The sequence below is a fragment of the Theobroma cacao genome, chromosome 2 (assembly GCF_000208745.1).
Source record: "Theobroma cacao cultivar B97-61/B2 chromosome 2, Criollo_cocoa_genome_V2, whole genome shotgun sequence".
In the NCBI taxonomy this organism is placed as follows: Eukaryota; Viridiplantae; Streptophyta; class Magnoliopsida; order Malvales; family Malvaceae; genus Theobroma; species Theobroma cacao.
This window is the reverse complement of record NC_030851.1, coordinates 6,102,212-6,126,387: the sequence shown is the minus strand read 5'-3', so window position 1 is coordinate 6,126,387 and position 24,176 is coordinate 6,102,212. Positions and strand designations below refer to the sequence as shown.

General features: G+C 36.9%; 5 protein-coding genes across 5 annotated transcripts; 3 read left to right on the top strand and 2 right to left on the bottom strand.

Moving 5' to 3' along the window:
- LOC18608135 (phospholipase A-2-activating protein) lies at positions 1,176–11,277 on the top strand. Its single transcript, XM_018115588.1, has 23 exons — positions 1,176–1,486; positions 1,603–1,934; positions 2,060–2,163; positions 2,432–2,500; positions 2,783–2,843; positions 3,114–3,253; positions 3,822–4,011; positions 4,322–4,383; positions 4,561–4,649; positions 5,029–5,101; positions 5,179–5,238; positions 5,731–5,877; positions 5,999–6,037; positions 6,164–6,201; positions 6,622–6,708; positions 7,156–7,321; positions 7,610–7,684; positions 8,044–8,180; positions 9,093–9,169; positions 9,412–9,481; positions 9,699–9,764; positions 10,481–10,630; positions 10,892–11,277. The coding sequence occupies exons 1-22, from the start codon at positions 1,418–1,420 to the stop codon at positions 10,613–10,615; spliced, it is 2,286 nt and encodes a 761-aa protein (XP_017971077.1). The 5' UTR covers positions 1,176–1,417; the 3' UTR covers positions 10,616–10,630; positions 10,892–11,277.
- LOC18608134 (transcription termination factor MTEF1, chloroplastic) lies at positions 11,185–12,644 on the bottom strand. The gene has a single exon (XM_007042660.2). It carries the CDS (start codon positions 12,493–12,495, stop codon positions 11,701–11,703), a length of 795 nt encoding a protein of 264 aa, XP_007042722.2. The 5' UTR covers positions 12,496–12,644; the 3' UTR covers positions 11,185–11,700.
- On the top strand, positions 12,909–16,719 carry LOC18608133 (cytochrome c biogenesis protein CCS1, chloroplastic). Its single transcript, XM_007042658.2, has 8 exons — positions 12,909–13,368; positions 13,617–13,836; positions 13,922–14,033; positions 14,348–14,620; positions 14,882–15,147; positions 15,548–15,704; positions 15,798–15,881; positions 16,200–16,719. The coding sequence occupies exons 1-8, from the start codon at positions 12,990–12,992 to the stop codon at positions 16,341–16,343; spliced, it is 1,635 nt and encodes a 544-aa protein (XP_007042720.2). The 5' UTR covers positions 12,909–12,989; the 3' UTR covers positions 16,344–16,719.
- LOC18608132 (protein DETOXIFICATION 33) lies at positions 17,763–20,645 on the top strand. The gene is made up of 7 exons (XM_007042657.2): positions 17,763–18,079; positions 18,372–18,913; positions 18,998–19,084; positions 19,209–19,265; positions 19,379–19,617; positions 19,969–20,174; positions 20,255–20,645. The coding sequence occupies exons 1-7, from the start codon at positions 17,801–17,803 to the stop codon at positions 20,339–20,341; spliced, it is 1,497 nt and encodes a 498-aa protein (XP_007042719.1). The 5' UTR covers positions 17,763–17,800; the 3' UTR covers positions 20,342–20,645.
- On the bottom strand, positions 21,100–24,078 carry LOC18608131 (4-hydroxy-3-methylbut-2-enyl diphosphate reductase, chloroplastic). The gene is made up of 10 exons (XM_007042655.2): positions 23,688–24,078; positions 23,367–23,563; positions 23,029–23,208; positions 22,761–22,892; positions 22,558–22,632; positions 22,365–22,470; positions 22,180–22,274; positions 21,824–22,009; positions 21,616–21,702; positions 21,100–21,351 (listed from the first exon to the last, which is right to left on the bottom strand). Exons 1-10 carry the CDS (start codon positions 23,950–23,952, stop codon positions 21,286–21,288), a joined length of 1,389 nt encoding a protein of 462 aa, XP_007042717.1. The 5' UTR covers positions 23,953–24,078; the 3' UTR covers positions 21,100–21,285.

Genomic DNA, 24,176 nt, shown 5'->3' with positions numbered 1-24,176 from the left:
ATCCTTGAGGAGATCAAATAACTTGGTGTGGGGAGAGTAATGGAGGTTTTATGGCTAGCTCCGCCTATAAGTTGATGCAAATTCAATGGGTTGGAAACTTGCAAGTGAAGGACCTAATGTGGATATGACGTTTAGATTGTACGGAGAGTGCTCGATTTTTCATGTGGACTTTGTGTCATGATAAACTAAATACGAATGAAATAGAATGAAGAAACAAATGGTGGATGTTACGACTTGTCTTAGATGTCTACTTGGTGTTGAATCGGTTTTACACTTGTTTAGAGACTGCCCTTATGCAAGAAAGGTTTGGAGGTATTGGCTGCATCTAAGAATTGATAAGGCAAGTTTCTTTAATTCATATTTAAAAGAATGGCTATGGAGAAATTGTTTTAGTAAGTCTAAAATTATTGATAATGTGATGTAGAGTGTTCAATTTTCTATATGACTCTATGAGAACTTCATAAAAGCATGAACAAGTGGGTTTTCATCAACTTGATTTATATCTTAATAATTTATGGAACAAGTTTCAGTATCTAGCTAAAGAAATTGGACAGGCCATGGAACAAAAACAGAGTATTAGTAGTGCGACTAGATGGATCTAGTGGAAGCGGCTGGAACCAAATTATTTTATTTTTAATATTGATGGTGCCAACAAATTGAGCGCGGGGTTTGATTTGAGATTTTAATAGAGAATGGATTAGTGGTTTTGTCCTAAATATTGATGCTATAGATAGCTTGGCATCGGAAATTTGGGGCATTTAAGAGGGTTTATTGCTAGCTAAGAACTTGCAATTGAACTAATTGATTGTTGAGCTAGATGTACCAATGGCAGTCCATTTCTTAAAAGAGGGTGTTGTGATATCTCATCCATATGCTACATTAGTCCAATATTGTGTTACTTTGATCCAAGAAGATTAAGTAAGATATATTCGTCATATTTTAAGATGTGTGTAGACTTTTTCGCTAATTTAACTTAGCATTGTCCATTAGGAAAGACTTCTTTGAGTAATCTTTCGATAGATTTGTGCCAATTACTTACTAAAGATGTGCTAGGCTCTTTTAATTTGAGATGTTAAAGTGGGGCCCTCCTGATCTTATGTATTCAAAAATAATAATAATAATAATAATAATTCAAGTTGAGTTTTATTTGACAAAAAAATTAATAAAAGACAAATGGTGTGACGGAGGGAGTATTATTTTGTTGCATTGACGGCCATTTAGCGGTTCTGCTTTTATCCGTGGATCGGAGAGGGAAGAAGCGATCTAGAAGGAAAGAGAATTAAAAAAAGGAAAAGAAAAGAAAAAAGAGAAGAAAGAGAGAGAATTTAATCAAACTTGGCGAGCAAGCGAAACTTTTTGACATCTGTATTTATTCTCTTCTAAAATCACTGAGATTTTATCACTCTCTAAAACCCCGATGAGTTCTATGGAAATCGATTTCAAGGAATATCAACTGCGGTGCCATCTACGAGGCCACGAAGACGACGTAAGATCTTCATCGTCTTCCTTTTCTCTCACTGCTTCTTCATTTCTTCACAAATTTATTAGCCATTTGCGTTTAATCTCGATCAGTTAGGTTTGAAATGTTACCTAAACTTTTAGGTTCGTGGAATATGCGTTTGCGGCAGTGAAGGTATAGCAACTTCTTCAAGAGACAGAACCGTGAGGTTCTGGTCTCTTGATTCCTCAGATAAGCGCAAGTATGTCTCGTCTAAGATTCTGTTAGGGCATTCAAGTTTCGCGGGACCGCTGGCGTGGATTTCGCCTGATGAGGAGTTTCCGGAAGGTGGAATTGTGTCCGGTGGTATGGATACCATGGTTTTTGTTTGGGACTTGAGGACTGGAGAGAAAGTGCAGTCATTGAAGGGCCACCAATTGCAAGTTACCGGTGTCCTATTGGATAACGGGGACATTGTTTCCTCTTCCGTTGATTGGTGTGTTACAATTTTAGATACAAAAAATTTTACATTCTTATATTGAAATAGTCGCTTTTGGCCTGTTTATTTGTATTTTGAGTAGTTAAGTGAGTATCTGTTTATGTGGCGCATCTCCGTTGAAGTACGTTGAGACGATGGAGGAATGGCCAACCTGTTGAATCCTGGGAGGCACACAAGTCAGCAATCCAAGCTGTAATAAAGCTTCCTTCAGGAGAGCTAGTTTCAGGTATATCTATTCTGTTGTTATTTGAGTTATTTAAGGCATGGTGTTACAAACTTGACGAAAATTCATTTTGATGATAGAAATCCATTTACTTCGTTGGTATAAGTGTATTTGTCTTTTTTGTTTTGTCAATCTCAGCTCACTGGCATGCAGTCTTTGTTCTAGCAGTTGACATAATTATTTGGTCATATCAGTTTTATCTGCATTGTGAGTGAACGGAAAAAGTTGGAAGAAAATGTGTATGATTTTTTTTTTTAAATTTACAATCCAGGTTCAACTGACACAACCTTGAAACTTTGGAGAGGAAAGACATGTGTACACACTTTTGTTGGGCATACTGGTAAGTCCTCCTGCTCCCCTATTTTTATCATGCTTTATTCTGAATAAATAGGTATTTGCTTCACATTTGTCTTTCATGTTTATGTTTCTGAAAATTGTTTTGCTCTTTTTAGAAAATGAGTATATTTTTCTTTCTAATTCTGTCATCTGGAGTAGGTTAGTAGGCTTATGCATAAATTCTAGCTGTTTTTGATGGATTGCCATTACCTGGAAGGAACATGTCTTGTTGTCAAAGGACAGATATTAGTTTCCACAAGCACTCATGCTTTTGAGGGTTGTGCAGATACTGTCCGGGGCTTAGCAGTTATGCCTGGGTTGGGAGTTCTTTCTGCTTCACATGATGGGTTAGTGGCCTTTTCCCCTTCTTTTATTATTGCATTACATTAAATTAGACAGCATGTATGCATATGCTGGCATGGTCTTTTATGCCTACTTAAGTAGAGGTGTTGCCACTTTATTTTGTTCTTTCTTTTTCCTACCTGGCTTTTGTTTTAGTTTTATTTTTGTTTCTATTCTTCCTCTTTTATTTCTCTTATACTTATTTATCGTGTTTCTATGGCTTGAATGCATGATTGCAGTCGTCCTTAATATTTGTTTTGTTTTCATTGCATTAGTTCCATTAGGTTATGGGCACAAAGTGGTGAAGTATTAATGGAGATGGTCGGTCATACTTCCATTGTCTATTCAGTTGATTCTCATATTTCTGGACTTATTGTCAGTGGTAGTGAAGATCGTTTTGCAAAGATATGGAAAGGTGATTATTTCTACCGTTTGTATTTCTGTTTAAAATGATCACATATGTTCAATTAGTAGCTAAGGGCTGCAACTGTATCTCACTGGCTTCTTGAGATTGAAGCTAAGTTTTGAGTTGACTTTGAAGCAACTATTGGTTGCTCATTCTTAGATAACTCAGCAGAGTTTTCAGAGAATCTTCTTTGGCTTTCTTGGTTTGGACTGACATTTTGACATAATTAAAAAGATGATCTTGTTTTTATCTTCAATTATTATTTTTCTTGTTTTCAATTGATAAATTTGTCCTTTTCCTTCACTATTCTTTGTCTGTTTGTGACCTATTGGCTAAAAACTTGTTTCACCATCAAAACTGGCTTGGATATGATTTTACAAGTATAGCTGAAAGCATAACCAGAATATTTTGTCTTTTCTTCTCAGCAGTAAATTTTACTTGTGTGTTATTTTCCTGGAATACTCTATAAGTAACATTACTGGCTATAAGCTTTTATCTTTGTCATACTTAGAGCTAAACATTGGTCCTGCATGACTTCAAATGTTATTTTCACAAGGAAAATTATGTCTTAGTGCAGATGGAGTCTGTGTGCAAAGCTTAGAGCACCCTGGTTGTGTTTGGGATGCTAAATTTTTGGAAAATGGAGAAATTGTGACTGCATGTTCAGATGGAGTTTTACGCATTTGGACAGTAGATCGGGGTAACATTGCAGATCCAGTGGAACTTGAGGCATATGCTTCAGAACTTTCACAATACAAATTGAGTAGGTATGATCATATAAAACTTGCCAATGTTTTTTGCATGCCTTAGTGTTATATTATGATCTTCTGCATTGGTCACCTTTTCTTAATGAAATAATGGGGAGATTGATTGCTAACTGTTTAAGCCTTTTTCAATTCTCATTTTTCTCTTTTATTTCAGTAGAATATATTTTATCCCAGTAGTTCATTGTCCAATTTTATGATTTATTATAGAATTTGATTCCCGATTGGATCACTCAAGAGCTGCTGACATTTTTTGCTTTTCAGCTTTGCCCAATATCCATCTCATATCTTGGTGTTTGACTGTTTGTAATAGGAAGACTGTTGGTGGTTTGAAATTGGAAGATTTGCCTGGGCTTGAGGCTTTACAGATTCCAGGTGGGCTTCTAATGGGCAGTACCTTTTAGTTTTCTTATGTGGTAACTTTGGTCATACTTATTTTGTTTAGTCTAGAGATGAAAAAGGACTTAATTTCCCTGACGGTAGGAATTTTTACTGGTCATATCTTTTCTAGTAACAGTTGGATACATTTTAATAGTTGATGTATCTGATCAGGAACCAGTGATGGCCAGACAAAAATTGTTAGAGAAGGGGACAATGGTGTAGCTTATACATGGAACATGAGAGAACAGATATGGGATAAAGTAACTTGATTCCAAATCTTTTCAATTATTTGCTTTCATCATCTTAAAGTTTCATCTCAGTTATCTGGAGTATGCTGTTCATTTTGATGTTTTAGATTCTACGAAGAACATGAAAGCCTTTTATACTTTTGTTCTTCTGTATTCTGCTTTTTGGTTCATATGTTATAATTGTCAGACTATTTGTTTTTGAAATAAAAGTAATTTCTTTGATTTTATAGAAGTTCAAAGACAAATTTTGGTCCCTAAATGATTGAGGAGGTGAAGTTTCTAGTGGACTATTAATTGGTGAAATGCAGTATGCCCTGTTGATAACTTTGGCTTCCCATTTGCTGCCTTTACTTAACAAATTCTTATATTTGGTGGTTGCCTTCTGATTCAGATTGGTGAAGTTGTTGATGGTCCAGATGACAGCATGAAGCGTTCTGTTCTTGATGGAGTCCAATATGATTATGGTGAGCAAGCGACTTCTTACTTTAAGGTTAATGACTTAAGGTAAATATATTCTTATTTTTTATATTTTGTGACTCAGTATTTGATGTTGATATTGGCGATGGGGAGCCTATTCGTAAGTTGCCCTATAATCGATCGGGTATCTCTCTATTCTTAGCCTTGTGTTTTCTGCTGTTTTCAAATTCATGCATTTTCCCTTGGATCTTGTGGGTCTGGTTCTTGTGTCATGTCAGGACATTCTTATCTTCTTTCCCAGCTTGTCATTCAACGTATTTAAGTGTGTTCTTTGTAAAGGAATAAGAAAAGATTTTTGACTACTTCATCATCTTTTATCATCTAAAGAATGATATGATATGTATCTTGGAAAATTTAGATTGTAGCTTGAATGACTTGCAAATTGCATGCAAGAAATGTATCAGGCATGCCATATTAACCATGTATAACTGTGTTTGTGAAGAGGAATTTTCTTTTTCTGCACTACCTTGGAATTTCTTATGATCTAATGCTTGTTAGGGAAAATGTCTTGAAGATCTTAGATTGTACATTGATTGACTTGCAAATTGCATACAGCAAATGAATTGGGCATGCAATATTAACTTAAAAGTGATAACACAGCTTATGATCCTTCCAGATAACCCTTATGACACTGCGGATAAGTGGCTTCTCAAGGAGAACCTTCCTCTTTCCTACCGTCAACAAATTGTGGAGTTTATACTGCAAAATACTGGTCAAAAGGATTTCACTATTGATCCAACATTCTGTGATCCGTATACTGGCTGTAAGTATTATATTTTTTTCAGCACTGACCTCACTGTTGGAAGCCTTTGATGAGGTTCCTAGTTCTCAGTCTCATTGGCTACTTCTTTGCAATGCTTTAATGACTTCTGTGTTTCATGCAGCAAGTGCTTATGTACCTGGACAGCCATCATATGCTTCTGGTTTGTACTTGTTTAAAGAAAATTATATAGAAATTCCTTTTTTATTTCTAGCAGATCTACTCTTAACTTTGTCAACATCAGGACTTCTTCTGAGGTCTGATATATTCATATTATTTTTGTACACAGGTATATCGGCTAAACCTACCTTCAAGCATATACCAAAGGTTTGTTGTTACAGTATCATTTTAGCATTTTAGGATGGACTTTTTGGCATTAAATGTGGGCATAGCAGTTTTTTTTTTTTCTTTTTTTTGTATTTTGTGTTTAGAAGATTAGTGGTAGAGTCTATATGGAAATGTCTGCAAATAACACTTATAAGTTACTAGGTAGACATATCTTAAAATCTAACTCTTGGCTCCCCTACCAGACAAATATGCTTCAAGTTGGAATTGATTGCATAAAAGTACCAAAAAGGCTTGTAGTCAAAGAATTGATTTTAGTTAATGATGATAAATATCAATTGTCTGCACACTAATGCACAAACTTTTATTTTTAATGCATCTCTTAGCTGTTATTATTCCTTTAGTTGTCATTTTTCGAGAAGTAATTTTGTTTTGTTTTATTCTTTGCCATTTTGATTCCAGAGAGGAATGCTGGTTTTTGATGCGGCTCAATTTGATGGGATCCTCAAAAAGATTTCAGAGTTCAATAACACTCTAGTAGCTGACTTGGTAGATTATGCAAGCTCTCATTCTTATTTATTTGCGTTCATGGTTATTATTTGTCTATGATAGTTTTATGTTGCACCAATATTCTTCATGATATTTCTTTACTTGCTTTTGAGTCATATTATACATCATTTTGTTGTGCTGACAGCTTCTACCTATATGAAAGTCTAATTATTGAAGATATAATGTTTTCTACTTGGGTTGCTTTTGGGTGTCTTATGTAAGGTTCCCTTAGTAGACTTCATCTCTGTTTTTAGATTTATCCTTTGGTTCCATAGACACAAGTGTTCATTTGCTACTTAATCTTGACTTTTGTATTCATTTGTATATAGGTCTGGGGCCACCTGCCTGGTTTTCTTATGTTGCTTTACTATTGGTTTTCTGTTCCATTGTTGTAGTTCTCTTACATCTAGTTTCCTGTATAATGGATCAATTTACATTCTTGTGAAGGAAAAAAAGGACTTGTCTCTAACAGAGCTGGAGATAGCTAGACTAAGTGCTATTATTAAAATTCTGAAGGACACATCACATTACCATTCTAGCAGTTTTGCTGATGTTGACATTGTCTTGTTGCTGAAGTTGCTCAAAGCATGGCCACTTGCAATGATATTTCCTGGTTAGTGTGGAGAAACTTTTAAACTTATAGTTTGTGGTCTCTCTTTGAGTTTGTTTCTTTGGTATGGTGTTGTTATTTAAATTCTGCTTTGAGGGAGAGTTATTGGCAATTGCACTTTGATTTATTTAAATTGAAAGCACCATCTCTGTGTGAAAATTGTATGATTTCTTGTACTTCATGATCTTTTGCAGTTCTACACTTGTTTATGTCAACTATAGATTTACTCCCTTCTTTATATGTTTCAAGTGCATTATTCACCTTTCCAATGGCGTGCTTCTACTTGTGCAGTTATTGACATTGTGAGGATGATTGTCCTGCACCCTGGTGGGGCAAGTATACTTCTCAGGCATGTTGAAGTCAATGGTACCTAGCTTAAAGAATTTCTCTGCTATTTGTTCAGCCTTTATCTCTGAAAATTAATAGTTGCAACTGGTAATGACTAAAATTTTAAAATTTAAATTTTAGTTATGCCATATATGTTAATATAGCCAAAATTTTTTGACAAAACTCCTACAAACCAAGTGGCTCCTATTTTATTGATAAAGATTCTAATGGACAGGTTGATAAACCTGATGGCCTGAGAATTGAGCCTCAAGTTGCTCTGGCATAAACTTGTCCTCAAAAATCTATACATGAAGTAGTAGATAAATTGTTATATGCAACTATTCCTCTTTGTTATATTCTATGTTTAGTTTTAACTTCAAATTTATGTTCTGAACTAGATGTGCTAATGGAAATGATTAAGAAAGTCACTACAGATCCTGCACTTCCTGCAAACCTTTTAACCAGCATCCGTGCTATAACTAATCTTTTCAAGGATTCATGCTACTATGGCTGGCTACAAAAGAATCGCAGTGAGGTAAGTGCACCTCCTCTATTAGTATATTCTGAACTTAATTACAATTGCCAGTGACAAATAACTCTGAAATGTTATATTGATAAATCATCAAGGTTTTTGACCCTGGTCTTTTGAATGGTTAAACTTGGATATTGAATTTCCTTGGTACCGGATACTCTTGACTGCCTTGAAGTGGTCTTGTTTGTCATGGATGTGAAAATAATGTGCATGTTTGCAGAGCTTCCTCTCTGTTTATTTGCTTGTGCAGTTGTGGTCTGATATATAAGTTTGGCTATTATATTTCCTTTTCTTTAAGCAGATAGAATTTTATTTTTGGCATGGCTTTGATGGATGTTAATTCTATGCTCTTGATACTAACCAAAAGTTTGGTAAGACATCATTTGGCTGTTAACTGGATTGTCAACTCTGCTCTGATTTGTTTATTTACTCTCTTGTCTGACAACCTATTATTGCTGTTCATTGTTTCGTTCATGGGCTTGCTTACTGGATGTTACCAAATTCTGCTCGTAACAAGTATACTCTTGAAAGGGATAAGACTTATGTTAAGGCAATGAATCTTTAATTTACTGACTTTAGGAGCACCTGCTAATTATATTTTTTTCATCTTTCTCTCCACACCTTGTATTTGCTTCTTCATGCTGTAGTCTTCTTGATAACTTTTCTTGGAAAGCATTTCTGATTGAAAAGAAAATAGTACTTATGGTATTGTCTGCCTATATTTCATGATCGGCATTTCTTGCATTTGAATAACGCTTTGTTATTGTTTTATCTTCTGGGATTTTGCTTATTGCTTTTTGATGTTTCTGGTCTGTTTAGGATTTCAATTTATACTGTTCTGCCCTTCTTTACCAAACAAATGGAAAAAAAAAAAAATTACACTTTCTGATGATTTATTTTCTACTATTCTTGCAGATTCTTGATGCATTTTCGTTTTGTCTTGCATCTCCAAACAAGAATTTGCAGTTGGCTTATTCTACCCTGATACTGAAGTAAGCATTCTGTTAACGTAAATATGCACACATGGCTTTTATTTAAGTGAAACCATTTGTGACAGTTAATGGTTATGCTATTGACCCACTGTTGTTTTATTGTTGACGTAGTTGTTTTCGTCTCCTTTAGCAATTGCTCTTATTGCTCCACTGTTACAGTTGCATACAAGTTTCTAGTTTTCATTGAGTATGGGCTGGGAATCATCTTCTCTGATGTAAGTGATGATGTGTGTGCTTCACAGTTATGCAGTGCTGCTAACTGAAAAGAAGGATGAAGAAGGCCAATCTCATGTTCTTTCAGCAGCTTTAGAGGTTTGTCTTATTTAACCATTCCCTAACTGTGGAACTGAAAACTTTTTCATCTGCCCTAATTTGAATCTCTTCCCTAAGAGTTTGAGAGTTTGATGTTGTGCAAACTGTAGAATTTTCCTATTTGGAAATGGACTTGCAATGATTTTTTGTTCAGTAGTGATCTTCGGTGATTGAAATCCTTATCTTTATTTATTTATCAGTTTTTCCTTTTAAACAGATTGCTGAACAGGAAAATCTAGAAGTTGATTCAAGATTCCGAGCTTTAGTTGCCATTGGATCACTGGTATTTTCTTTTTACTCATTTGTTCTTACCTTCAGCATGGCAATTATGGTTGACTCTGTTGTCATTTGGATTTATTGGCGACATGTACTATTGCATAAGAAATTCAGAAAAAGTTATTGTTCTAAATAGTATACTTTGTTATATCCTTTCCACTTTATTAGGCTAGACTCGTATTGTTCAGTGTTCTAAATGAAGTCTGAGCTTCATTCTTGTCATCTCGCTTTCTGCTTGAATTTTTTTTTGTGGGCATGTTCTGCTTTCAAAATGCCGTAATATGTGCATGTTCTGTTGAGTCTGCTTTAAGGAAAGAGAAAAAAATTAGGTTTTGTTTGGTTTATGTTTTTGTTTGTTATTTGCTTTTCTCTTTTTGTAAAAAATGAGTAGAATGGAAAAAAATGTATAAAAAAAGAAGGCAAATAGCAAAAGCATCAACCAAATAGTCTTACTACCTGCATCATAGTTGATGGAGCAATTGGTGTTTGTATTTTGGCATGCTAGTAAACATCTGTAAGCAGCTTTCTTTGAAGAAATATATGACAGGTTTTTCAAAATTAGTTTTAAATGCTTTAGATGGGCCTCTTGGATTGTAATCAATCAAATAAATTGAATTCTCTTGATTTTTTAGATTTACTTATGGAACGTTACTTGATTAAGCATTAGATCTTTCCCCCAGATTTTGTTGTTCTTTCTTTTTTTTAATTAAATCTCCTATACAGATGCTTGAGGGTCTTGTGAAAAAAATAGCAATGGACTTAGAAGTTGAGAACATTGCCAAAGCTGCCAAGGCATCTAAGGAAGCCAAGATTGCAGAAATTGGAGCTGACATTGAGCTATTAACAAAACAGCGTTGAAGCTGGTGGTTCCCGGTAAATGATTTTTTTTTTTCTTGCGAAAGCCGTGTAAAGATTCAACATTGAGGCATGCACATTTTATATTGATGCTTGTCTGTGGGTATTATCTGAGGCATTTGGTTGGAAGCTTCCACCATAATGACTGGTTAATGCTCAAACCATCACCTATGCTTTCTTTTGCTTGCAGAGTGGGGGGTTCAGGGCTTAATTCTAGTTCATTTACAATGAAAGGCCTTGTTCTTGATTATATGTATTTCCAACTTCACATTTTTGCAGGATCAGCTAATGGTTTAAGAGTGTGGGTGGGGGTCAAATAGGAGAATACGGAGGAAATGTGGGTCATATTTACTGAACAGGTACAAGGGACCAATAAATTGCGGGCAAGGGGTTTTTATCAGATGCCGAAACAAGGCATTTGGGCTTCATCAGACAACCTAATGTTTGCTTCATTTTTTCCTTGGTAAACGGCTTGGATGGATATTTAGGCTCATTATTCACCAAGAAACTAAAAGTGCATCTGGTTCTCATTTTCGATTCCCCCCCCCCCCTCTCCCAAAAAAAAAAAGAAAAACTATAATTTCTCTTTCATTGTTTATGGGAATTAATTGTACCAAATTCACTACCTTACAGGCAAAGCAAATACAAATGGATGTTGTCTTTCATTTTATTTGTGATGCTTAGCTTGTAGTTAGCTTCCACTCGCCAAAAACTGGTGACATGAATACTCCGTGTGCATACATACCCACATGTCTAATTGAATACTCTGCTTATCAGCTCCCTAGTTCAGATTTTCTCTAGCAAAATGCAAAATGCATATCTTTGCTTGTTGTGCATTCAAGTCAACTGTAGGCAAAATTGTGAAACCCAGAAAGATGGTAATGGGAGGGAAGATAGATGTGAAGACCAAACTTCATCTTCATTGACAGCCATGAGCCAATCGAACCTCCTTCATTCTTCCTATACCTAAAGTTACAAACCCCTTGTTTGTGTTTTTAGTTTTTAGTTTTTGGGTAAAATGCCTGAGCACTGAAAAGAAAGAAAAGAAAGGGTATAATAATATATGATTAAAATTGTTACTCCAAATTTCACTTCCACTTTGAGTAAAACCTTTCATCACCCCATAACAGCATCCTATTTAACTTGATCCTAACATTCCTCTGCTTCAAATGCCAATGCCTAGGTGCTATCCTCTTATGCAAACTGAACCCAAAATACTGTGGAAACTCCTTCAATTCCTCCAAACTCCTCTCCATTTCTCCCACCAAAAACTCATACTTAGGCCTCAAGTTATCATCGATATTGTACCCAAATATGGCCGGCATTCTAGCACAGAAACTCGCTGCCTCTTCGTATCTGAACCCTATGCTCCTCAAGAACCTGATCTTGACCTTTAGCTTCTCCACCCTGGTATTCAACAGAAACGCCTTCTGCTTGCTTGGCTCGTTCAGTTTCTCCACCCCTAGTGCCCTGAGATACTCAAGGGTAGGCCTCAAACAATATTCAGCGTTCGAAAACAAGAGGTCGGGACAGTTAACGACCAAGCCGCGAGATTCTGCGACGGAAGCATGCAAGTCAGTGATCAAGAAATCAAAAACAGGTTCGATTTCAGAGGTATCAAAGTTGGTGGAGAAGAGCTGGGGACAAAGGGAGGCGAGGCGGGAGAAGTCTTGGTCATGGATGCCCTTGGACTTGAGGAAGTTGATGGTGGCGAGGACTTGGTCGACGGTTTGAGGGGATGGGAGGTTGCGGGGCTTGGCGTTTGGGTCGATAATGCCTATAGCTTTGAGGTAGCGAATGTTTTCACGGTGAGAAGTGCGGAATTTGAGGTAAAGGGGAGTCGGGGTTTTGGGTGTTAGGAGTTGGAGAGATGGAAGCAGCATTGTGCTCTGGTTTCCTTACTTTGCGGGGATAGCGGGAAAAAAAGGTGAAAACCAACCGCAAATTTGTGTGGTTGTTACTTGTGGGCTTTGGAGAGATAAAGGCTCTTTTCTTACTTCCTCTTGATCTGTCGAGTTTTGGTCTGTGATGAAGAAACTTCAGATATTTCTCAAATGCCAGAATTTATATGTGAATTGTTGAATTAACAGCTTTAATTGATAAGTTTCAGATATCTATTATCAGGACATCTAAAAAGCATATTTAATATCTACAGTGTTCCTTATCTGATAAAAATCATGAGGCAGAAAAGGCAAAAAGGCTTGTTCCACGTTCCTCCCTGGCCCACGCTAAAAAGAAAGGATACTCCTAACTCAAAAAAGGATAAAAACGCTCTTCTTAGGATGAACCAACAGCAAGGGTCGTTATTACACGACCACCCCTTTAACTAACACTTCCTGTCCGACACCAGTGAATCTCTAGTTCCAGAATTTCATCAATGGAAACTCTATTAAACCCATCAAAAACAGCAAAGCTCTTTGTACCCAATATCTCTCTCTTTAAATCCTCCTTTCTTCATTCCACTTTCAATCCCCAAACCCATATTCTCTTTAACAGAAAAACTCTCTCTTTCACCATTAATTGCAGAGCAAAAACCTCTCAAGGTCGTAAAACCGATGGCAAGAACATATCCAAGAAGATTTTTTTATCAGATTCTGCGCCAGAACTGAGTAATGAAGACGTTGAGCCTAAGCCAAAGAATGGAGGTGGAGCTTGGGGGCTGGTTAGGAAGCTGCCCAAAAGGGTTTTGGCTGTTTTGTCGAACTTGCCTTTGGCTATTGGAGAAATGTTCACTGTTGCTGGCCTTATGGCTCTTGGTAAGTTGGGTCTTTCATTCTCATGTAAAAGTTATGTCTTTAATTTCCTTGTTTTGCAAAAATATGAACTTGATGCTTAGGATATACGTTTCAGATAGCTGGTTTTCTAGTCCTGTTAATGTCATCTGTGAGTAGTAGTAGTAGTAGGCTAGCAAATCTGTTTAAAGTTGATAAAATGGACGATTGTAATTGTAGCCTGATTCATTGTCATTGGTGGAATTGGCCTTCCGTATGCAATCCTTCTGTAGGTACTGCAATTGATCAAGGTGAAGCCCCAGAATTCTATTTCCAAAAATACCCTGAAGAAAATCCAGTTTGGGGATTCTTCACTTGGAGATGGGTTCTCACCCTGGGATTAGACCACATGTTCTCATCTCCCATTTTCCTTGGAACGTTGGTTCTTCTGGCGACTTCACTTATGGCCTGCACTTTCACAACACAAATCCCCCTTGTTAAAGCTGCAAGAAGGTTTGATTTTTCAGCAACTTCTAGTCATCTTCTTTTTGGAATATGTTGGAGAGGCTTTCTACTTATGGAAAATCCACATATGCAGATGGAGGTTTTTGCAGTCAGCTGATGCTATCAGAAAGCAGGAATTCTCTGACACTCTTCCTAGAGCGTCAGTAAAAGACTTGGGTGTTGTTCTCATGGCAGCTGGATATGAGGTTATATTCTCCTCTTCTTGCTATGTTTGTTATTGTTTTTATTTCACAGCTTATTGGTTGATTAGTACTTTAATAATTACTAGGGTCACATATACTGGTCATTTTAAATTCTTGTAAGCGTCAGAATAGATTTGTCCCCATTGCTGTGTAACTTCTAAAGAATAATCTTTTGTCCATGTGGATCCATGTGTCATCTTTTTTCAGAATACCTTTATTGTATCCTAAATTAGTAGTCATCCTCTTTCATCTCATTTTAGCTTCTTAATGTTGCCTCTATATACATTTCTTCACAATGCATGGTTTGGTTAATGCAGGTTTTCTTGAAAGGACCATCACTGTATGCTTTTAAGGGGCTGGCTGGTCGATTTGCCCCAATTGGAGTACATTTAGCAATGCTGCTGATAATGGCAGGTGGAACTCTTAGTGCAACTGGGAGCTTCAGAGGGTCCGTCACAGTTCCACAGGGGCTCAATTTTGTTGTAGGAGATGTATTGGGCCCAACAGGGTTTCTTTCCACTCCAACTGAAGCTTTCAATACTGAAGTTCATGTGAACCGATTCTACATGGACTACTATGACAGTGGAGAAGTAAGTGTTGATTTTCTTGCTGTTTGAAGACATATAAAAGGAGGGGAACCTTATTATAGAGCTTTAATACTTATGTAATGAAGACTTATTTATCCAAATTTTCCTGACGCTGAGGCTCTTCTTGTTGGAACCATTTTCTTCAACTAATGGCTACCTGGACATACTTCTTTGCTTTTCTTGTCTTGCTTAACAATGCTTAATTCTATTATTTTTTACTTTATTCAATGATTTGTTTTTTAATTTATTTGCCCCTTGTTTCAGGTTTCACAATTTCACACTGACTTATCATTATTTGATCTCAATGGGAAGGAAGTAATGAGGAAAACACTTAGTGTAAATGACCCCTTAAGATATGGTGGGTTCACCATATACCAGACAGATTGGAGCTTTTCAGCACTGCAGATACTTAAGGATGACGAAGGACCTTTCAATTTAGCAATGGCACCTCTAAAGCTAAATGGAGACAAGAAGCTTTTTGGGACCTTTCTACCGGTAGGGGACACAAATTCCCCTAACATCAAGGGAATGTACGTTTATGTTTTACAGCTTTGTTTCCGTGCATGTTTTTTATATGGATTTTTCTCCTCTACTTCCATGTTCTATTTTTTCTGACTTAAAGAAATCACAATCAAAGTAAAAGGTATTGAAGTTGGGAGAAAAGAAAGGATTGTTGAAGTTTTTAATATGCCATCAGGCTTGTTACAAGCTTGGCATTCGGTTATGCTGATTGTTATGTGATTTGTCTTTTATCTAGAATGTAGATCTTTAGATTATCACCTTAGGTTGAAACAGGTCTTTTAGTATGAGGGATCAGATGACATGAGTATTTTTGGGTGAATTACTAATGATCAATGCCTACCTTTTCTTTTCTTTTCTGCTCATTTTCCACTGATCTTAACTTGTTCCCTTGATCAATTGTGACTTCAGATCAATGCTTGCTCGTGATCTGCAGTCCATTGTCCTATATGATCAACAAGGGAAATTTGCTGGAGTCCGACGACCTAACTCTAAGCTTCCTATTGAGATTGATGGTACAAAAATTGTTGTTGTTGATGCAATTGGCAGTAGTGGTCTTGACTTGAAGGTGACAACTTAATAGATTTCATACACTACACATTGTGGAACTTATGTTATATGAAAATTTCATCTTAATTAACAAAACCTTACTTTTATTCAGATTGATCCAGGTGTCCCAATTGTCTATGCCGGATTTGGTGCTCTGATGCTCACAACTTGCGTCAGTTACTTATCTCATGCACAGGTGAAAATTCTATGTTCATTATGGGTTTATGTTTTAAGTGTTTAAAACAGAATTGACTTTTGCTCCGGAATTTCATTTTCTTTCTATTTTTTTTGTTGGGGGGTGTGGGGGAGGAGAAGGGATTACTTTACTTGACTATTGAGAAGAAATATTACAGTAATAATGAATATAAAGAATATGGCAATGATTGAACTCTATTTCTACCATTCTAACCTTTATGCTTGCTCTTATTGGTGTCATTATTAACATTAATCAAACCATGATTGGAATCCATTATGTGTTTATGAATTCACTATTTTTGTTCTTTGGGCATGCCAGATATGGGCCTTGCAAGATGGAACAACAGTAATTGTCGGGGGAAAGACTAATCGAGCCGAGGCTGAATTTCCAGATGAGATGAATCGCTTGCTTGATCTGGTTCCTGAAATAGTTCAGTCATCTATTTCCAAGCAACCCGGATAGCATTGGTGGCTAGTTTTTGATTCATCTGATAGGCAAAAAGCATGAGAATCCAAGCTGCTACAATTTTGAAGTTTCAGGTAGTATCAAGATATTGCTCCATTTCACCTTCGTTCCAACTTAAAAAGTGACAGTACTTTTAAGTGAGACATTGCGCATCCTAGTCATGGATGATGCCAAAGTCACACCATGGGAGCAGAGGAGCCAAATTTGAATTCCTGAATGTATAGTTATTTATTGTGGTTCACAGGGTAAAAAATCCAAGCCTAATTCCATATCCACCAATTATTATACGAACCACTCAGGACTTAGAGCTTTGACCTACCAAGAATATATATGTATATGTTAATAGCAATACCATTCTTTTTGGTTCCTTTAATATTTTCTATCATTACGATCTCTTTACTAACATTTCCTCTTACCATAACAAGGATCATATGATTCTGGGTTTGGCGTGCATTTATCTATATATACGTCTCTAAGCATAAAAAAGCAGAGAGGGAAGCAAAAAAGGGAAAAAAGTTGAGAAGAAGAGACAATCTTGAATGACAAAATAGTATTACTACTTTTCTTTTTTCTTTATATTTGTTCAGTAAAAATGGGTAAGTTCATGTTGACATGTGTGGGAGTCTTCTACAAATATGATTTTGATCTCTCGCCAACCAGTTGTTGGTGCAACCAGGTAATCTGGTAGGACTTGTGGAGGAGCTGCAAAGTTGCAACTTCTGATTCTTGTCACGCAGGCAGACTGACTTAAATGTCAGATATTTGGTTTCAAGATTTCCTCCTAATCGATGGTACTTTTCTTTTATTTGTCTGTTTCTTCTGATCACAGGAAGAACAGATCCCAGCATGAAAGCTAACGTGAAAAACATGCTTCCATAGTTATTGTGACAACAACGCTTCATCAAAATAAGGTCTAGGCTTCTCACAAGTTAAGAAATGCAAAAATATGGGGTGGGAAAATTGAATAGGAACTGTGACTTTCAACTATCATAACTCTATATGTGTCATTAATGTTGTTGTTCTTTACAATGGCCACGACGAAAGGATCAGTTAACGGGGAAACCAACGAGCCAACGACCCTGATCCTGTACCCCTGGAAATTGACCACGTAAAGAAGAGTGATTACGCTTTCTACCATTTTTCAAGTTCGGAAATCCCACAAAATCATGTTATAATTATCATGAAATCATCAGTGACTTGCTCGGGTTTGCATCAAAAGAAGTAGCAAAATCAAATATCAAAAGATGATGTCTCCAAATGAAGAATCACTGTAGTGCAAATCGCTTTTTGGCAACCTAAACCATTAATAAACCTTTCACATCATATCTGAAGCAACACTGATATTCATTTTACACATTAGTTCTCACCTTTTGGTAGGTGAGCCAAGACTACCGGCTTGATTTCTGTATATATATTTCTATGCATTCCAGATAATTTAAACTCAGAAAGGGAAAATGGCTTCATCAGAAGCAGAGGAAAAGCCTCCTGAGGTAAAGCCATTTCAAGTGGAGAGACAGAGAGGAGAGCAAGCCGCTAAGCAAAAGATCGTAAAAAGAAGCTGGAAGGAATCAAAGAAGATGTGGGCGATAGCAGGCCCTGCCGTATTGGTGTCAGTCTCTCAGTTTTCGATTGGTTTTGTCACGGTTGCTTTTGCAGGTCACTTGGGAGAACTTGAACTAGCTGCTGTCACCGTAACAACAAATGTGATTGAAGGCTTTGTATTTGGTATCATGGTGAATATCAACCAAACGCAATCATAATTTGCCTAAAGCTCATATTCTTGTTCATTCAGACATATGATTCTTTTTTTGCTAGTCTCAAGTTGCGGTTGCAATGGCACCAAGTTTTATAATTCATTTGAACTGTAGGATCTAAGAAGCTTACATTTTTTATCTCTTTCTCTGTATCTCAGTTTTGTAATAACCAAATGGTCATATTGCAAGAGCTGCATATAGTATTAAGTTAATTTTACCTGAATTTGAACTGACATTCCATTTCTATACATAAAATTCTTTCTGTATTTAGTTAGGAATGGGAAGTGCTCTGGAGACGCTATGCGGTCAAGCTGTTGGTGCTGGACAACATAATATGCTTGGAATCTACCTGCAAAGGTCATGGATCATTTCCGGAGTCACAGCTCTGTGTCTCATGCCTTGTTATATTCTTGCATCACCAATACTAAAGCTACTTCGTCAAGACAAGGATATCTCAGAGCTTGCAGGAAAGTACTGCAGAATGGTCATTCCTCAATTTTTTGCTTATGCCATGAACTTCCCTATTCAAAAGTTTCTCCAATCCCAGAGCAAAGTGTGGGTTATGACCATAATTTCAGTTGTGGGCTTGGGATGTCATGTCTTGTTGAATTGGGCTCTCGTGACGAAGCTACACCTTGGCCTACTAGGTGCTGCCATGGCTGGCAATATTTCATGGTGGCTTCAGGTAACTGCCATGGTAATTTATGTGGTGTCAGGGTTTTTCCCGGATTCATGGAATGGTCTTTCCCCGTTGGCTTTCAAGTCATTGGGGGGTTTCATGAAACTCTCGCTTGCATCTGCTGTAATGTTGTGGTAAGTAGTCGGATTTTGGATATCCTGATAAGCCATCTCACAATTTCAACACATGCTAACAAGATTGACATTTGATGATCACAGCTTGGAGCTGTGGTACTATACGGCTATTATTCTTATGGTGGGATATTTAAAAAATCCTACCATTGCAGTAGATGCTATTTCAATCTGGTTAGTTTCTTATGCTTAATCTTTCATTCTTGAAGTTGTATCAGAGTTCTCACTGATGGAATTAGAGGTCACGAACCTGCCTTTCACATCCTCTTCTCTATTCATTCTGTTCTCAATTTGGCAGCATGAATATGCAACTTTGGACTTCAATGGTTACTCTGGGTTTTAATGCTGCAGTAAGGTCCGTCGCTTTAGCCATTAACGAATTTGGGTTAACATAATTACCTCTCAAAAATTATGTTCTGCTAGAATTTTCCACTATTTTTGGTAAAGTATGTGCTTGTTTTCTTACAGCGTTCGGGTGTCCAATGAACTTGGAGCTGGACATCCCAAAGCCGCAAAATTCTCTATAGTGGTGGCTGTTTTAACATCTTTAGTGGTTGGAATTACTTTCACGGCTGCTGTTCTGGCAACCAAGCATGATTTCCCAAAGCTGTTCACTGACAAACCAGTGGTTATAAAGGAGACATCAAAGCTGGGGTATTTTCTGGCAGCAACAATCTTCCTCAACAGCATTCTACCTGTTCTCCACGGTACATTGCAAATTGATCTTACTCTCAGTACTTGAATTTAACCTAGTTTTAAGCTAATCTATTTAAATCATAAGATTACAGAAAAAGAAAAAGGAATGCTTTAAGATAGGTTTGTTGACGTTTTACATAAACTTGCTGCCCATGTTCAACAAGTTTTAGGATAAGAGGACCAGACAGTCACCGTCAAATGGGGTATGCAAAAGAAAACAATTCCTTCAGATGTGCTCACATACATTGTTCTGATGCATAAATGCCACTTGAAAAATTAAGAAACAAGAGAAACTGGGTTGCAGGATGTATAAGCTGTGATGGAAAAAGAACTCAAAAATATTTGTTCTGTTGGTTCTGCAGGGGTGGCAGTGGGAGCAGGCTGGCAGTTATATGTTGGCCTGATCAACATAGCTTGTTACTACATATTTGGGATTCCTGCAGGAGCCTTGCTAGGTTTCAAATTTAAGCTCGGGGTCCGAGGGATTTGGTCGGGAATGTTGGTGGGAACCGTCCTTCAGACCACCATCCTGCTGTTTGTAATGCTCCGAGCCAGCTGGCGTAAAGAGGTATGATGAACTTTCAGCCTGGCAAATGTTGATATTCATGAAATGATGCTGGATTAACAATACGTTGATAAATGATGCAGGCTGTGCAAGCTGAGGAACGTCTAAGAACATGGGGTGGATCAACTGATCAGACTCCAGAAACTTCATTAGAATCCAGCGCCGGTTGAGTCATTATACGCATTTACCATTGCTAATCGAGCTTCCCTAGCGATAAAAAATGAAGGATGGAGGAATGGAAATTGATACTCTAGTGCTGAATAAGGTTACAGCGGACGTATTCATGTCTTTGTTTACGTTTTTACAGAAGAAGTGTTTTTTCATGAATATTTTTTCATTTTAATTTTCATGAATTGAAGAATTTTCATTTTTTATACTGCCAATCGAGAAAAGCTTAGGCTTCGTTCTGAATATTCAAAGATGCATTAATACCTCTTAAATACATGAGATTATAGGCCAATCATGGTTGTTAAACTTTGCTTTTACTTTAATTATCAACCTGGAGGAGCCATGTCAAGCAAAAGATGTAAAACTCGACATTTCAAACAGCACAGTTGGTTTAATAACAGTTGAAATTAGAGGCAGTAGGCAGAGGTACAAGATAAAGGGTGCTTGGCCTACCATCCTTATCTCTTGTTCGCTACGCATGTGCTATAGAATTTCATCACGCAGTTGGACTCTTGACAAATTTTACTTTTGGTCCGAACCTGCTTAAGTGTCACTATCAAATAGGTTCCGAATGATATTGAATATCATCAGCTTTTTCAATGCTTAAGTTTACAGGAGAGGAGTATCTTACAGAATTTTTGGTTCATTTCATGTTGCATCAACGGATTTACTTCAATATGTACAAGCGCAGTGTTACTAAGAAACATGAGAAACTGAACTTATGCACTACTCTAATCCAGGTCAGGATCTGCCACAGGAATATAGAAAACTCACATACGTCCATTAATATCACACGTTTCATGATACATAGTTAGATGCACCATTACTATTCCAAGGAACATGTGATTACACTGTCAGATACAATGAGTCTCCCGTTTTAATCATACATTGACAATATTGTACCACCAAATGAGCATCACCTGATGCACCTGTATGAAACCTATATTTATGCTACTTGCAAGGCTTCTTCGCGTTTTATGTCAAACACCTTGATAAGGGCATCTTCAACAACCTGGTTAGATCAAAATAGATGACAAAAAAATTTACAAAATATAGAAAACACATATCAGTTCGTAAAACAAATATATGGTATCATCAAGCTTGCATTAGCTACAATCTAATCAAGTTGCAAGTGAAGCTAATATTGCAAATTTTCCAGAGTCTTTGCAGAATAAAACATTTGTAGTGGAGTACATAAAAGGAAAAACAAATCAAAACACAAATTATAAGTAAACCAAACTGTAAAAATACAAAATTTCACATGAAAGAGAGTTACCTTATCTGGTGTGGAGGCACCAGATGTAACACCAATTGTGATGGGACCCTCTGGTAGCCAGTTTTCTGTCTCAACCAGCTCCCCGTGCTGGTAGAACACAGCATTTGCATAATTAGAAAAAAAATTGCAATTGCCACGAAATACCTTTTTTCTAGGCCAACAAAACTAGAAGTTGATCAAAAAGTGATTACTTTGCATTCAAACTTACTTTCAATTTGTGAGCTACTCTGTTTCCAGGACCTATTCTCTGTTCACTGTCAATCCAATATGAGGGGATCCCACGGTCCTCTGAAATTTCTTGAAGGTGTGACGTGTTGCTTGAGTTCCAACCGCCAACTACTAACATAAGATCCACATTTTCATCAACCAACTTATACATTGCATCTTGTCGCTCCTGAAAAAGAAGATAAATCAGCTCTAATTCAATGACTAACATAAAAGTTGGTACACAATCAGCTTAGGGGAAAGAGGCAAGAAGGAGCAATATATGCATAAAATCTTCCATAAGACAATATTTTCACAAATTTATAATGAAAACCAAACTGGCACAAACAATCAACTTACTTGTGTTGCATCACAAATTGTATTAAAGCTTAGGAAGTGATCATTGACATTTTCCACTCCATACTTTCGCATCATTGTCCTTTCTACTAATTTTCCTGTTCAAGCAAAATGTAACATATGCATCACAGGTAGCAATTCCTTGCAAACAAGAAGGGATATATCATAAGTGCATAAGTGCCACTAACCAATTTCCTCTGTCTCTCCCTTCAGCATTGTAGTTTGATTTGCAATGCCAAGTTTCACTAAGTCGCATTCTGGATCGAATCCCTTTGAAGTTGCATATTTAAATTTCTGAAAAAGAGCCAATAATCATCTGAACATTTGCACAATGCCCTGGACAATTTACATATGAAGAAAATAAGAAACAAAAACTCTCACCTCCAAAAATGCCTCTTTGGTCGAGCTAGATCCATCAAGTTTACCTCCAAGAATGTAATCACAAACATACATTGCCTTCAGAAATCAGACAACATGAAAACAAACAATTTTTATTCAATGACATATAAGGGGCATCTAGCAGCCAAAAAACTACTGCATAAGATATCACAAGAAAACAGAATACTAGCCACCGTAGGACATACCTCAGTCATATCCTTCACAATGATATATGTTCCAGCAAAAGATGCAGTTGCTACTGTCTCCTCATGAGCATATTTACCATGAATTATCGAAGTGTAGTCACCTTTCTTGTGCTTCTCTACAGTGTTCCATACCTTCATAGAAATAATATTTTAGTATCAAATGGAAAAAAGAACTCATTGTTCAGAATGTGGAAAGCTGCAAAGATAAAATTAAAGAATTACAAGGACATAGTTGTTATGACAGCATATGAGCGTTGGCAGAAGATACCTTACTAACCCAAGGACAAGTTGTATCAACAATTTGCACGCTTTTTTCATTCAAAACCAACATCTCATCTACTGCAGCTCCAAAAGCAGGCAAAACCACAACATCACCCTTATTCACTACATCAAACTGTTTCTTCCCTTCCTCAACAGGAATGTTTTTAACTTCCATCTCCTCCAACCGCTGCATTGAAAAAGAAAAAACACTATCTTTATGTAAGTAAATAACAAGTCCAGCAATTCCAGCAGCTAAGAACTAAAAATTTGATTTCCATGAATGAATTAATTATCATTACATAAACTGGGTAAAAAATTTTACTAGAGAAAAGGGCAAGGATAGACCTTATTAACAGTTGGATTGTGGATAATTTCATTGGTAATCCAAATTTTCTCGGTTGCAAACTGTTTTCTCGCTTCATAAGCAATCTGGACAGCTCTCTCGACCCCCCAGCAAAAACCATATGCTTCTGCCAATTTCACAGTAACGTTTCCCCATGTATACTCGTTTCCATTTTCCTTCAATTTCTTAATAATATCACCTGAAAGTTTTTTTTCAAAAACACATAAAATTCTTACCAAAATTCAACTTGATTTTTTTTTTGTTACCTCAGACTAAAAATAGGAAAAAGTAAAAACGGAACTCTGTTTGGAGACAAAACTTACTAGTGTACTCTCGATTCATGAGCTCGAGAGTCTCTTCTTTGTGTCCGAATCCTTTCCGATTATAATTCTTGCTCCTCGTCAAGTTATGTCGAAAAGCCTTGGCATCGAAGTTATCGGGATCCACAGCTATGGAAGAAGAAGAAGTAGAATCGCCGGAGCATCTAACAGTGAGAGGCTTCCGGAAAGGGAGAGCTCCGGGTCTTCCTCCAAAATGATCGGAACCGGTGCGGATGCAGAAACGACATAGTTGCAGAGAAGTCGCCATTAGAGAGAAGACGGAGAAATCGGCGCAGGTTAGCAGAGAGAGTGGGGAGAATTTTGTGAGGTCGTGGTGGGAACGCGCATTTTATCTTCGACAAGTGTCCTGCAGCTCCATGTTTTTTTCGTGGTTTTTATTTTTTATTTTTTCACTTACCTTAATTTCAATTGTTAGTTATTTTTGTCCTTTTGCTCTGAAAGGATCGCTTGCTTTTGGTTCTCTCCTCCCAG

Coding starts and splice junctions, on each gene's coding strand:
- LOC18608132 (XM_007042657.2), top strand. CDS start 17,801: ATGGCTTCATCAGAAGCAGAGGAAAAGCCTCCTGAGGTAAAGCCATTT. Junction 19,266..19,378: donor GGTTTTAATGCTGCAGTAAG/GTCCGTCGCTTT, acceptor GTTTTCTTACAG/CGTTCGGGTGTCCAATGAAC. Junction 19,618..19,968: donor CATTCTACCTGTTCTCCACG/GTACATTGCAAA, acceptor TTGGTTCTGCAG/GGGTGGCAGTGGGAGCAGGC.
- LOC18608134 (XM_007042660.2), bottom strand. CDS start 12,495: ATGCTGCTTCCATCTCTCCAACTCCTAACACCCAAAACCCCGACTCCC.
- LOC18608135 (XM_018115588.1), top strand. CDS start 1,418: ATGAGTTCTATGGAAATCGATTTCAAGGAATATCAACTGCGGTGCCAT. Junction 1,935..2,059: donor GTTTCCTCTTCCGTTGATTG/GTGTGTTACAAT, acceptor TCTCCGTTGAAG/TACGTTGAGACGATGGAGGA. Junction 6,038..6,163: donor ACAGCCATCATATGCTTCTG/GTTTGTACTTGT, acceptor TTTTGTACACAG/GTATATCGGCTAAACCTACC.
- LOC18608133 (XM_007042658.2), top strand. CDS start 12,990: ATGGAAACTCTATTAAACCCATCAAAAACAGCAAAGCTCTTTGTACCC. Junction 13,369..13,616: donor TGCTGGCCTTATGGCTCTTG/GTAAGTTGGGTC, acceptor ATCCTTCTGTAG/GTACTGCAATTGATCAAGGT. Junction 15,148..15,547: donor TCCCCTAACATCAAGGGAAT/GTACGTTTATGT, acceptor TTGTGACTTCAG/ATCAATGCTTGCTCGTGATC.
- LOC18608131 (XM_007042655.2), bottom strand. CDS start 23,952: ATGGCGACTTCTCTGCAACTATGTCGTTTCTGCATCCGCACCGGTTCC. Junction 22,010..22,179: donor CAATTTGTGATGCAACACAA/GTAAGTTGATTG, acceptor CTTCTTTTTCAG/GAGCGACAAGATGCAATGTA. Junction 21,352..21,615: donor GTGCCTCCACACCAGATAAG/GTAACTCTCTTT, acceptor TGATCTAACCAG/GTTGTTGAAGATGCCCTTAT.